Source organism: Nicotiana tomentosiformis, chromosome 6, assembly GCF_000390325.3.
Source record: "Nicotiana tomentosiformis chromosome 6, ASM39032v3, whole genome shotgun sequence".
Taxonomy (NCBI): domain Eukaryota; kingdom Viridiplantae; phylum Streptophyta; class Magnoliopsida; order Solanales; family Solanaceae; genus Nicotiana; species Nicotiana tomentosiformis.
Genome location: NC_090817.1, coordinates 76,262,424 through 76,274,900, shown reverse-complemented (window position 1 = coordinate 76,274,900; position 12,477 = coordinate 76,262,424). Strand labels below are relative to the sequence as shown.

General features: G+C 38.0%; 1 protein-coding gene across 5 annotated transcripts; it reads right to left on the bottom strand.

The window, feature by feature from the left end:
* Positions 1-2,950: 2,950 nt before the first annotated feature.
* Positions 2,951-11,198, bottom strand: LOC104090915 (zinc finger protein BRUTUS-like At1g74770). 5 transcript variants are annotated; one of them, XM_009596113.4, is made up of 12 exons: positions 10,659-11,180; positions 9,958-10,176; positions 8,732-8,926; positions 8,308-8,642; positions 7,860-8,091; positions 6,019-7,679; positions 5,103-5,321; positions 4,861-4,998; positions 3,763-3,997; positions 3,609-3,668; positions 3,447-3,518; positions 2,951-3,344 (listed from the first exon to the last, which is right to left on the bottom strand). In XM_009596113.4, the coding sequence occupies exons 1-12, from the start codon at positions 10,926-10,928 to the stop codon at positions 3,243-3,245; spliced, it is 3,738 nt and encodes a 1,245-aa protein (XP_009594408.1). In that variant the 5' UTR covers positions 10,929-11,180; the 3' UTR covers positions 2,951-3,242. The 5 variants fall into 5 exon arrangements, 3 of the variants coding, with proteins under 3 accessions (XP_009594408.1, XP_009594412.1, XP_009594414.1); XR_011408690.1 differs by lacking the exons at positions 2,951-3,344; positions 3,763-3,997 and adding an exon at positions 3,739-3,762 and having other exon boundaries at positions 3,609-3,672; positions 10,659-11,191; XR_011408689.1 differs by lacking the exon at positions 2,951-3,344 and having other exon boundaries at positions 3,460-3,518; positions 3,609-3,672; positions 3,739-3,997; positions 10,659-11,185.
* Between the last annotated feature and the right edge of the window lie 1,279 nt (positions 11,199-12,477).

Here is a 12,477-nt window from a genome sequence, read left to right as displayed (position 1 = left end):
GATGATATGTTGACGGTACGGCCTTCATCTCGTGCAACCATGATCTCCCCAGGATAACATTATAACCCATATCACCATCAACTAAGGGTCGTCTTCATCACCCCCTCGGCATTCGTGGGCAGCAGGATCTCTCCACGGGTTGTTACACTTGTCAGATTGAACCCGGCGAGGAGTTTTGTGGCCAGAATGATACTTCCGGTCAACTTGGCTTGTTCCAGCACTCTGCACTAGATAATATTGGATGAACTTCCTGGGTCCACCAAAACACGTTTAATTTTAAAATCTAAGACATTTAAAGAGATTACTAAGGCATCATTGTGCGGCAGTAGTAGTCCATCTGCATCTTCCTCTGTGAAAGTAATGTCGTCCTCAGCGACTTCCCGGAGTCTCTTACTGTGGGTCATCGATACCTTTGTCTTTTTTGTCGCCGAAAATGTCTCACCATTAATCTCGTTCCCCCTGAAAAATCATGTTGATTGTCAAACGTGGAGGATATTCTCCTACTTTTGAAGGCTCCGTGTTATCCCAATTGCGGCTGTAATTATTTTTGGCTCGATCGCTCAAGAATCTCTAATATGGCCATTTTTTAGTAATGTCGCCACTTCCTCGCGTAGATGTCAGTAGTCCCATGTCCGGTGGCCGTTGGTCTCGTGATATTCCCACCACATATTAGGATCCTCTGACTGGGATCAGATCTTGGCTTCGGAAACCGTGTTTCCTTAATGTTCCTCATAGCCGATACCAACTCCACTACGCTGACATTGAAGTTGTATTCGGAAAGCTTAGGGCATGAGGAATCTCGGGAACCTGATATCTCCCTGTCCTGCAATGACCTATTATTCCGATCGCGATCAGATCTTCTTTCGATTGTGAATCTATCCACGGACCGGAAACCTCTACCGCATCCTTTGACCCTTTCATAGGGCAAAAACCGACCTCTTAAAGACCATCAATCTACGTCAAAATCATCTTTTGACTTCTCTTTATTCTTCTCCCAGTCCCGAACCTTGGTTGATGTCGGGAAACCGAGATGATCATCCTCAGTTCTTATCTTTGATTCGCACCGGTTGTAAACATCTGCCCATGTTATTGCCTGAAAACTCGAGCAGACTTTCTTTAAATTTACGGGAAGCATCGGAACATCTGGGATTCAGACCTTTAGTGAATGCTTCAGTTACCCATTCGTCCGGTACGGCCGGTAGCAGCATCATTTCCTTCTGGAACCTAGTCACGAACTCCCGCAGCAATTCGGACTCTCCTTGTGCAATCTTGAATATGTCGGCCTTTCGTGCATGTACCTTCATGGCCCCGGCATGGGCCATGATGAAGGAGTCCGCGAGCATCTCAGAGGAGTCTATGGAGTGCTCGGGCAAAAGCGAATACCATGTTAGGGTTCCTTCGTAAGGGTCTCCCCGAATTTCTTTAGTGAGACTGATTCAATCTTGTGGGGAGCTAAATCGTTCTCCTTCACCGCCGTTGTGTAGGTGGTGATGTGCTCCTGAGGATCTGAAGTCCCATCATACTTCGACACGTATGGCATTTTGAATCGCTTCGGGATCAACTCTGGTGTCGCGCTTGGTTTGAACAGCAACTGGGTATATTTCTTTGAGTCCGGTCCTTTCAACACTGGTGGTGCGCCCGAAATTTGATCTATTGGGGCGTTTATTTCCCTCATAAACCGCATGAGTTCGATTTTAAAGGGGTCACTCTCGTTGTTGTTACCAGATCTGCTACTGTTCCCCCAGGACCCATCGAAGTCGACCTCGCCCCTCGGGGTATTGTTGTCGACCCTCTGCGTTATTTTATTTGCAGGAGCACCGGGAGGAACTGGACCTCGTCCATTTGCATTGTTGGAAGCACCTGACAACGCGTGCTTCAACTCCGTCATGACCTGATCCTGTCATGTGAGATGGTCTATATTGGCCTTTTGTTGCTCTCTCAAGATCCTTACTGTTTCAACGACGTGCTCGTCTTCAACATCATCAGGAGTCGCCTCTCGAACATGTCGTGGATATTGCCCGTCGTGGACCGGCGTGGCCTCGTCCCCCTTGTTGCGGATATCACTGATTGAATCTTCGTGCTGAGGCTGATTTCCTTGGGCCTCAACGTTGTGTGCGATGTTGACACAGTCATCTGCCATTTTCTATAATTTTTGCTAAGAACAAATAATCAAACGAGTTAGTAATAGATGCAAGGACCAACTCAATTACACAACTGTCTAAGTCACACTGTGGCCGCCAAACTGCTTACCTATAAAGCGGTACAGTTGAATTTATATGTGGTTTATAGACAAGTGAATCGATTTGATTCCAAAATGATAAATAAATTAGAAAAACATATAAGAATTGGCCTTGAGGTTGAGATAAAACAACATAAATCGTGGTTGCGGGAGCAGAGCTTCCGGAGGTAGTAATAACAATATAAATAAGTAAGAAGATAAAATTGTATTGAGCTTTGAACAGAGTATAGTATATGTTTGTTAGAAAATTTGTATCCCTTACAATGATTGTAGAGCTCACTATTTATGGTTGCACCTAGGGAACAAGGTCCTAGGATCAAGCCCTCTTAAACGACAATTATGAGGGTCATTGAAGAATGTGTAATGGGACAGTAAGTGCCATATTCTCTGTAGCGAACCGTGCACTTAATGCTATAAAATATTCTCCATTAAATGCTATCGGGTGACAGATATTTAATTCGCCTTTATGAATACCATTCTCTTCGAGATCGTTGCCTTCGGACCAGACTGTCTTCTGTCTTCGGCTCTACGTGTCGCTTCCTTATGCAATCATTAAATATGAACATATTTTACCCTATACACCCCTATCGTTGGTTAACGTCATTTTTAGTTGAACCCGCTTGCGTAAAATTCTAGGTCCGCCATTGTACTCGATTATGCAAAAACTGTCTGGAATACATTGAACAAAAATGAAGAAAGACATTTCTTTCACTCTTCTTATTCTCTCATTCACAACTATCCGTGTTAGAAGTTAGTACCATCATCTGGTGTGAAATGCAAAACTCATCAGACTACTCACTGTTAGTACTATGATGAATCAGAACCTAAGAATCTGTGATATTTAACATAGGTTGATTGAAGAAAATGAAGCATATACAGTATTTATTGACAATGAAAAAACAAAACTGCTTCATGCATCCCAAGTATTCAAGGTGAACGTCTGCAACAGTTTCTCTACAGTCTGGGAGCATGGAATCAGCTGTTCACGCGACTTGAATTTAGATCATATAAGTCTTGTACTGTATGAACCACAATGTGAGCACTTGTGATAGAGCCAGTGGAAGGAAGCAGTTCCTCTCTTTTGACAATCATTGCATAGTATAACCTGTATATATGTAACCTTCTCAGTGTGAACAGGATTGATAATACATTAACCCCAATTCAGAAGAATATTCATAAATGGAAACAGAACATGCTTTAAGTGAACCTGAATCTGGCCAGCATACTCCTCGGGAATTTTCTCCTGAGAAAGAAATGCATCTAACATCTCAAAGAGCACCTGAAATTGAGCACAAAATGAGCTGCATATTCAATACAATTTTTAACCATGAACCAGTAATGAGCTTTGACGTTCAACAGTTTTTCTGACCTTCATGTCCCCAAGAGTCTTGCTACAGATTGGGCATGTGTAATGCGTTTCAGTGTAGTCCTAAAAAGTGTATTTAAGGAAAAAATATGAGCAATACCGTCTGAAAATTCCTTTAGTTTTAGTTAACTAAGAGAACTTTGCATGAGTTTTATACCTGAAAACATGTAGAGTGCATCAAATGACCACAAGGAAGTTGCTTAACAGGAGAAGCGGAAGTGAAAATGTACTCATGGCAGATTGGACAGTTATCCTCCAAGCACTTCTCTCTACATGTGTGAACGGAGAGAGCCTTTGACATGCAAGCATTGCAGGTCATGCAATGGAAGTATCCAATGCCCAATCCCTTCCCCAGTCTGCACAAATTGCAGAATGGGCAGTGGTATATCTGTCTGTTCAAACAAGTTGTGCCAGAATTAGATTGTTGGAACAGACATAATGCTAGTCTACGAAGTTCGAAATAACTGTCTTTTTTCTCAATTACAATTTACAAACAAAAAGAGCTCCTTATTTGTATGACCGCAGTTAGCCTCCAGCTTTCTTAATTGAAACACCCTAAGAAAGTTCCACTTTTTTGCTTCCTCATTTTGTGGCTTCTACTCTACCAAAGAAACTGCACAAAGAATTAAAATAAAACCTTTTTGAATAAAGACTAAAAAGCAATTGATGGACCTCTGAATCAGTTCTAATAAAGGTAGCCCGCTCAAAAGAGAAAGTTATGTGGCTAGTGAAGGCACAGATATATAGTTGATCTCTTGATAAACTAAGAGCACCAACTACATCTTTCTTTTTTCACCAAAAACTTATTTTCTTAGGCATCATTTTCTATTTGGTATTACTAAATATTGTCTATAGGGATCCTTTATTCGACTAAAAGATTTCTCATTTTAAGCCTTTTCTTTGAGACAACAGTCATGAAGAAGCAATCTACAAGATACACTCTATGCAGTTAGTTCCATTAAAAGAAATTGTGGTTCTATAGCCCATACATAACCTCTTAAACATATTCATCAATAATTTGCAACTTGGATGCATTTTGATTAAAAATTTGCAACTTGGATGCATTTTGATTAAAAATTTGCAACTTGGATACATCTCCTTGAGAAATCAACTTCTACTTTCTTGAATTCATTTGATACTGCCGAACACAAAAGTATTCCATATAATAATCTACCAAATTTTCCATAGAAGCACTAATGGTTTGTTGAAAGGAGAGAAAAAATCAACCAGAAGAATGTAAACCCGACTTTCTCACCTTTCGTCGTCAAACACTTTGCAAATTCTGCAATAGTATTTAGCCATGGAGAAATTGTTGCAAGAGAGAGATGCGCAATTGGGACGGAGTGGTTGTATCTTCAAGCATTTCATGCACATTATTTGGGTGATAGATTTTCTGCAAGCATGTCAACCAGAGTTGGGATATGTCAAGCAGCACAAAAGAAAGGAAAGTCCTGAAGTTACCAATAGGCAAGGAGACCAAGTGCGTCCCACTCAGACCTGTCCAGACAATGATCAGTAATTTCATCGTGACACCGTATGCATGGGAAAAGCTCATTACAACATGGAGCAAGTAGCTTGCAGCTTCTCTTGTAATGGTTGCAACCAAAAACTGATTCTTTTTCATCACGAAATGATGGACATCGACCAGTAATTTTCTCCTTATCCTTTGCAGTAGCAACCTCTGAATGAGACTTCTTCTGTGTCAAAATCCATTGACTGAAAGAAACCCATATAAAGTCAAATCAAATAAAAGAGGCAGAAGAAATATACTGAAATCTAGAGAAAAGAAGAAAGTTTAGGTGCTTTTGCATTTATCTTCAGTAGTGGTAAAACCATTTATATACTTGCACGTCAACAAATTGCCATTCCAAGGATTCTAGAACAAATGTAGTTCACCTTATAACATTTCAACAATCCACAGGAAAATTGACTTTGTTTTTTTCTAAGAGTCACTGTGTAAAAGCTCAATTCTTTGTGCTCCTGGATATCTCCATTGTATTATCACTCTACGTTCTAACATACATTATTCAAGTGCAGTCGTACAATTTTGAGAGCTAGAAAAAGTTCTGGAGGAGCCCTTAGAAAAAGATAAACAATAAAACTAGATAATGCAGGAACCAAGTTTCCGATTCTCTCTTCTTTGTGCCACATTTGCCAATCCAGATCCAATAGCAAGCACTGCACGGAAATCATGCTAAAAGCAGGACTAGAGACTGAACTGATGATGTACATGTATTATGCACCTATTCAGTTATCTGATACTAGTGATGGTTCAATTAAACAAACTAATGCTGTTTAGGTATGGTGCATTATATTTCATGTTTATGCAGTTATCTGGTACTAGTAATTATGTTACCATATATAGTTGCTTCCAAGAAATAAATCAAAGGGTAGAAGTTGAAAATGTATTTGCCTCATTAGCAAGCTCTGCATGAGGTATGATTTCTTTTCAGAATCCAAAGAGGAATCGCATGATACTCTTCTTACTACGTCGACCAGCTTGTCTTGAGTCAGCATTAGATGGTTCTCCTTTTGCCTTGACTGCTCATATAATTTTGTATCCCAGCAAGTTATTTCTCTCTGATCAGCAATGTCAATTGTGTCGTTGCATCTCTTCTTGTCAACCTCAGTAGAATGCTGTGTTATATCTCCGAATAGATCACCATTTTTGTTCCCCTTGGTATTCTGGGTTTTATCTGCAGCAAAAGATCCAGATTGACCATACTCATGATCAGCAGACTCTGTCAGTGAAAAGTTCTCCCCTTTTTCGGGGAAGCTGCTTGGACTCCTGAAATCATCTCTTGACAGATATTTAGACACAACTTCTAAAGGATCAATAGCCAATGAAGGAGAAACCTTTGATCCCTTTTCGGCATTTACACTCTCATCCTTATTTACACCTTCCCACCACTCTCCCAGCCACTCAAAAAACTTTGTATTTTTTGTGGCTTTGCGCCAGATTGACATGATGCCGTGCTGTTCTTCTGGTGTTAGAGATTCCATCAGCCAGGGAATCATCTCTTGTAGATTCTCCGCTTTTGTTCGTCCAAGGATGTCTCCAATAATCTTTTCTTGTTCCTCAACAGAAAAGTGTTCTTTGAATAGTGGCCACAGTTCAATTTCTTCACGGTAGATGTGGTCAGTGAGTGTTTTATGCATAGATATGCATGTATCATGGAGATTTAAGCACAACTTTTTGTATTTCAGCTTATTACTGTCAACCATGTCCACATCACCTAGCAAACCGTTGATCTCATTTAAGATGACAGAAATTTTGTTGAATTGCTCAACCTCCAATTTATGGTCAATACCATATGAATGGCTGACATTCTGGAGTTGTCCCTTAGATTCCAAGGCAGGAAAGGCAATTTCATCCTCGGACTTACTATGTAGCTGGTATAGAAATTGTACGAGATGGAACCGTCTTTCAAATTCAGTAAGAATTCCAACATCTTCAGCCAACTTAACCGACAGAGAAAGAACATACTGCAAATCTCTTTTTAGGGCCTTGTGGAAGAAATGGAAAAAGTCGATTGGTTTTACATCAAGACTGTAAAATCCCATACCATCAGCAGCAGTTGCATTAAGGAAGCATACGTTTTTTAGCGAGTCCGAGAAAAATATATGAAGATTGATCCCATTAGAATAAGGTGTATCATGCTTATTATTTAGTGTCATGGCTGAATTTGGTCCAAGTAAAACAGTCTTAGATCTATCAGAAGATTGCATTTCCGAGTGCCAGGAAGAACTTCCAGAACTCTTACTCCACTTCTCAAACAAATAGCTTCTGCTACAGAACATTTCTTCCAAATCTTTTCTAAACTTCTCAACAGAGATTTTGCCAGAATAACCCATCCGAACCCACTCATATAAGAGAGTAGCAAAGGACTTGTTAACTACAGCAGATCCTAACTTTATATTGTTTAAAATCACCTTGGACTCATCCTCAGATAAATGAGCAGAGAACCAAGTAATCAGGCACTTTAGCAACCCAAGTGGCAACATATGCAGGCTCATGTACAATGACCAGAGCTGCAATTCATGACTGCAGGTCTCTCGAATGAACAGAAAAACCTAAAAGAAACCAGGGGAACAAAAGTCAACATGAAGTCTAATTTCTAACTACTTGGGAAACACCTTAACTGTGAGGAAGTAGCTGAAAACTATTAACAGAAGAAGCCAATTAGTCCATAATAATTACACAAAGGCATGTCTTTCGCCTGTAGTAAAACTACAGCTGGAAAGGCAGCATACCTGTGTTTCTAGAAGCTGCAGCTTTTTGTTGATCCTCGCGACAAATGATTCCAGTTCTTGGCAAAGCATATCTGTGAAAACCCTTAATTGAATTCCCTCATGTAGCTTATAGTAAAGCAATCTCTGCAGTTCTTCAATTTGACTTCTTTCAATAAATTGTTCATGAAAAGTAGAAGGAGCATCCTTGGTCAATTGATCTACCAAGGGATAATAGATTTGATCCAGTGCATTGCTGTAAATTAAAGCAACACTCAGAAAAATAAAAAACAATAAACATGAAATTATCTTATACCTACCGAATTTTGAAATGATAAATCAGTATCCCAGCATGTCATTTTTTTGAGCATTTGACAAAATACATTAATGTCTAAGGGAATAAGATCACATTGACTTTTCATCAAGTACAAGAATTTAGCTGAGAAGTTACTGAATGAACATGGCCTACTACCTGTAGAATGTGAACACATCTGCAAAAAACTTCAACTGGGTAATTACTGACGACAAGGTTGAAACACAAAGCGAGCTTCTTAATTGATATAGCTCCTCCATAATTACTCTTAGATCTCGTGTAATAGCAGCATGCCAGATATGAAAACCATCAATCGGATTCTGTCCTTCTGAAGCCTCCAGCTGCTGCTTTTCCCTGCACTGAACCATCAGCACATCCAGTTCAAATATGTACTTCATATTGGCTGCTCCATAATGAAATTTAGCTCCTCTTCCATATTTTATGCAGGACCAGAAAGACGATTCCTTGTTATCGTCAAGCCATGAGATGAACACCTTCAAAATTTGATGCAAACTAGTTAGATCGGGGACTTGGGACTTTAAACTTACAATATATATAGTTGGAAAAATTTCTTCAACTCTACCTCTTGAATAAGTTTCTCTTCAGGTAAGACTAAATGTATGAAATTCAGGAAGTCTGCCTTTTCATCTGAAGAAAGACTAGCTGTTAGCCATGGCATAAAATCCTGCAGTATCATTAGAGGAACACTACATAGGTACTGCCAAACAAGCCTAGCCTGCTCTTTGGAAGTGAATTGCTGCATCATCAAAGGAAAAATCTGCGAGGAAATTTTAGTTGCTAGAGATTTCAGGAAAGAGAGATCACATAAAATAGGGAATCTTCTTTTAAGAATTAATAACATCACCTTAGGGAATCTTCTTTTAAGCATTAATAACATCACCTTTGAGCACTCGACTGTTTTTAAGTCTATCAGCAAAACTTTGCGTTGATCTCATTTTCAGATAAATATAGAGCTAATTTACTACGCATGAATCCGCAATACAAGTCAACAACAATAACTATGCTTCAATCCTAAGAAATCAGGGTCGGTTATATCTCACTGTCCATGTTGCTCCATTTAAGCCTGTCTCGGTGCATTACTATAAAAACTTAGTTTCTCTAGCCCTATAAGTTCGTTATATTTCTACAGGCATATAAATATCTAACCAGACTAAATTAAGTGATACAAGTATTTCATAAAATTTTGAAGTCACTGGATTTCTTTCACCCTTCATAAGTGGCTCTCGCTTCAACTGCTACTGGATAGCAGTTGAAAGACCGTAAGGCAGCCAAGTGTTAGGGGCAAGCTCCCGCACAAGAATTAAAAATTTCACGCACATTGATTTGAGAGATAATGAAAGTGTCTAACAAGTTAATATTGACACATCTGGATGGGAGGTTAAGTACCATGTCTTTCCATCAAGAAAGAAGGACCAAACATACAATGCAAAGAACTAAAATGGTGCGTTATAGGGATAAGAAGATCGGAATATCTATGTCGTATACTTGTATTTCCTTACATAGTTACAACACCTGATTTTACAATCCGGGCGGTAGGTTGCCTTAGATTCTTGGCTCTTAGTGATAAGCCTGAGTATTTTGGCATGCAGAGCTATACACTAATAATTTACCGTTTCATCTGTAAAATTAGAAAGATGTGACATCAACTCATGCGTCTCTCCTTCTCCATGCTTGCAATAGAGAAATCACAACTCATTCTATCTAATAGGGGGTCTCAAAAACTAATAGAGGCCTACGAGCGAGAAATTGATTACAGTTCAGATCAAAAGTAGATAAGATGCTGAATACCTGCTCCTCTTCTTTCAGCATGTGCTGAGAAATCGTTGTCTGGATGGTACCTATGCTACATGTAAGTTCATTAAACAGAATAGGAATCTCCTCTTTCTCCTTTTGTAAGCGATCCAAGCAATTGAAGATGGAACTGAAGAGATCATCTATACTAGTGTGTTCAAGTGAATATGTGAAGACCACATTCTTCACTTGTGCATCTAGTGCTTGAAAAAGGACCTGTCAATGTCAAAATTCAGATTTTGGAAAATTAGATGAAACTTGAAGGTGGAAATTGAAGTCGTAAGTAGATGAAAAAACAGATAAAGACAGTGAAATTGGTGATCAACAGAAAAGAATACATCTCTATATTGTTCAACTGTGCTTAAGATCTACCATTTCATTCCTATGCACTCATGGCTTATCTTTGAATCTCCTTGTGAATTTTAAGCATCAGCAATAGGTAATATCTTAACAAATGCCAGTGCTTTTATCAGAACATTAAGTAAGCTGAGTATACTGCTGAAAAATGAGATTTCTTGGTGAAACTACCCCCTAGCATCGTTCTTTTTTGTCAATATGTAAGTAGTTTAATTAGGTGCAGTTTGTTTGTGGCTTTTTGTCGAACATTACTAAGCTTAAGCGCGATTTGAAACAAAAAAGTAGAGAGTAGAGATAGCACACGGTTATTAAAGCCCACAAGTCAATAAATGTTTAATTACCTCATCTTCAGCAGCGCAATGGTACTTATATACAAGCTTCAAGAAGTGAAACCGCCGGCTAAGTTCATCAACTAATTCACCACCACGAGACCCCGTATCCAAGGCTTCAACCGCTATACGACGAATCTGAACAAGTTCAACATCAACAGCTCTATGAGAAAGAACGAAAAAAAGAATAGGCGATTCAACCAATAACTTCACATCAGCAAGTTCAGAATAAGAAGAAGATGGCAACGCATCATTCTTCTTCGATTCTCCAATACCACCCATTTACCACCACCTATCATGAAAATTGAAAATTAAAGGTCAATATAATGGCATATAATAGATTTATTTGTTTCTTTGCCTCTTGCGTTGTGGCCTCTTTGGTGCCTCTTCAAGTTCAAAATCTTTATTTTATTTGTTTATTTATGGCTTCTATCTAGTATAAGATTCCAAATTTCTTATGTTGTGAAGCTAACCTAACCACTATTTAATCTATTCTTGGCGCCATGCCTGTGTTATGTTGACATTCATTTGATGTAGTAGTATTTTCCATGTGATACATAATCCATGTCTTAGGGATTTTCCCAGTTTGCACCTCTGCCTTCAAATTAACGATTTGGCCTTCTATGTTTTTTTTTTTTTTTTAAAAACCAAAACTTTTGCCCTTCAGCAACTTTTTGATGGAAGGCTATGCTAAATAATCCATTGACCATTTCAAGCATCAAAAGAAATTTATTTGTAAATATTTACCTTACAAAAATACACAAAACGTGTAAGTCTTTATTTATTTATTTTAACACTTCTTTTTGTTGTCTCTTATAAAGATTTATTAAATTATTTTTATTTTATATAGTATTCTTTTCTTTTCTATCCATCAAAATGATTAACGCATTACTATATTTAAAAAATCTTTATCTCAAAAATTCTATTTTACCTTTAATGACATATTCTTATAGGAAATAAAATGGCAGGTTGAAGGTCATTAGCTACTTAGGATACATTTAGTATCTTGTATATTTTGAACTTAAAGAGAAACTAACTTTTTTTTTCATGCACTAGTTAAACACCATTTAGAATAAGGTCTAATTTGTACGCTAAAAATATGAAAGTTATGGTGCTATATGCGCAACTTAAAGAGTTTGACCTCTAATAATTAGGTACCTAAAATACAAATTTGCCTTAAAAAACTTTTGCAAAGGATATCTCTAAATAATATCTTAATTAGTACTTTTTCATCTAAACTTGCAAATAAATTATCTTTGCACGCCTGAAACAGTTTCAGGAGGAAAGCATGAATTTAATAAGCTTTAAATAAATCTCCAAATGCTTGCCTTTCATATTTAATCCCATGCTAACTCTCACTGGGCACGTGCTGTCAACGTGACCACACAAGTTCCTCTCGTGTCTTTCTTCTCTCAACTTTTGGATTTCTGAGTGTTTAATTAATGTGCTCATACTGACAATGTAAAATATAAGACATTAAATTATTGTTATTGTTGTTATTATGATTTTGTCTTATCATAAATTATATATTTAGTCAATCATTTAATATAGCCGACTATGATTTTCAATTCTCGTCATAAATTTTAAACCCCCGTCGCCTTGTCTACTATATCATTTTTCAAAGTAAAAAAAGTGAAAGAAATTCTATACCTAGTTGACCTACGTACAAAATCCAAATCTGATTTATTATGATGTATCAAATCGTTGACCATCGTACAAGAATCAACATTGATTTAGATGTTTTTTTTTTTTTGCTAGATTTCTGGAATGACACGAGCATGAATCATAATAAATATGTGTGCCATGAGAATGGAAAATTTGCAATATCTCG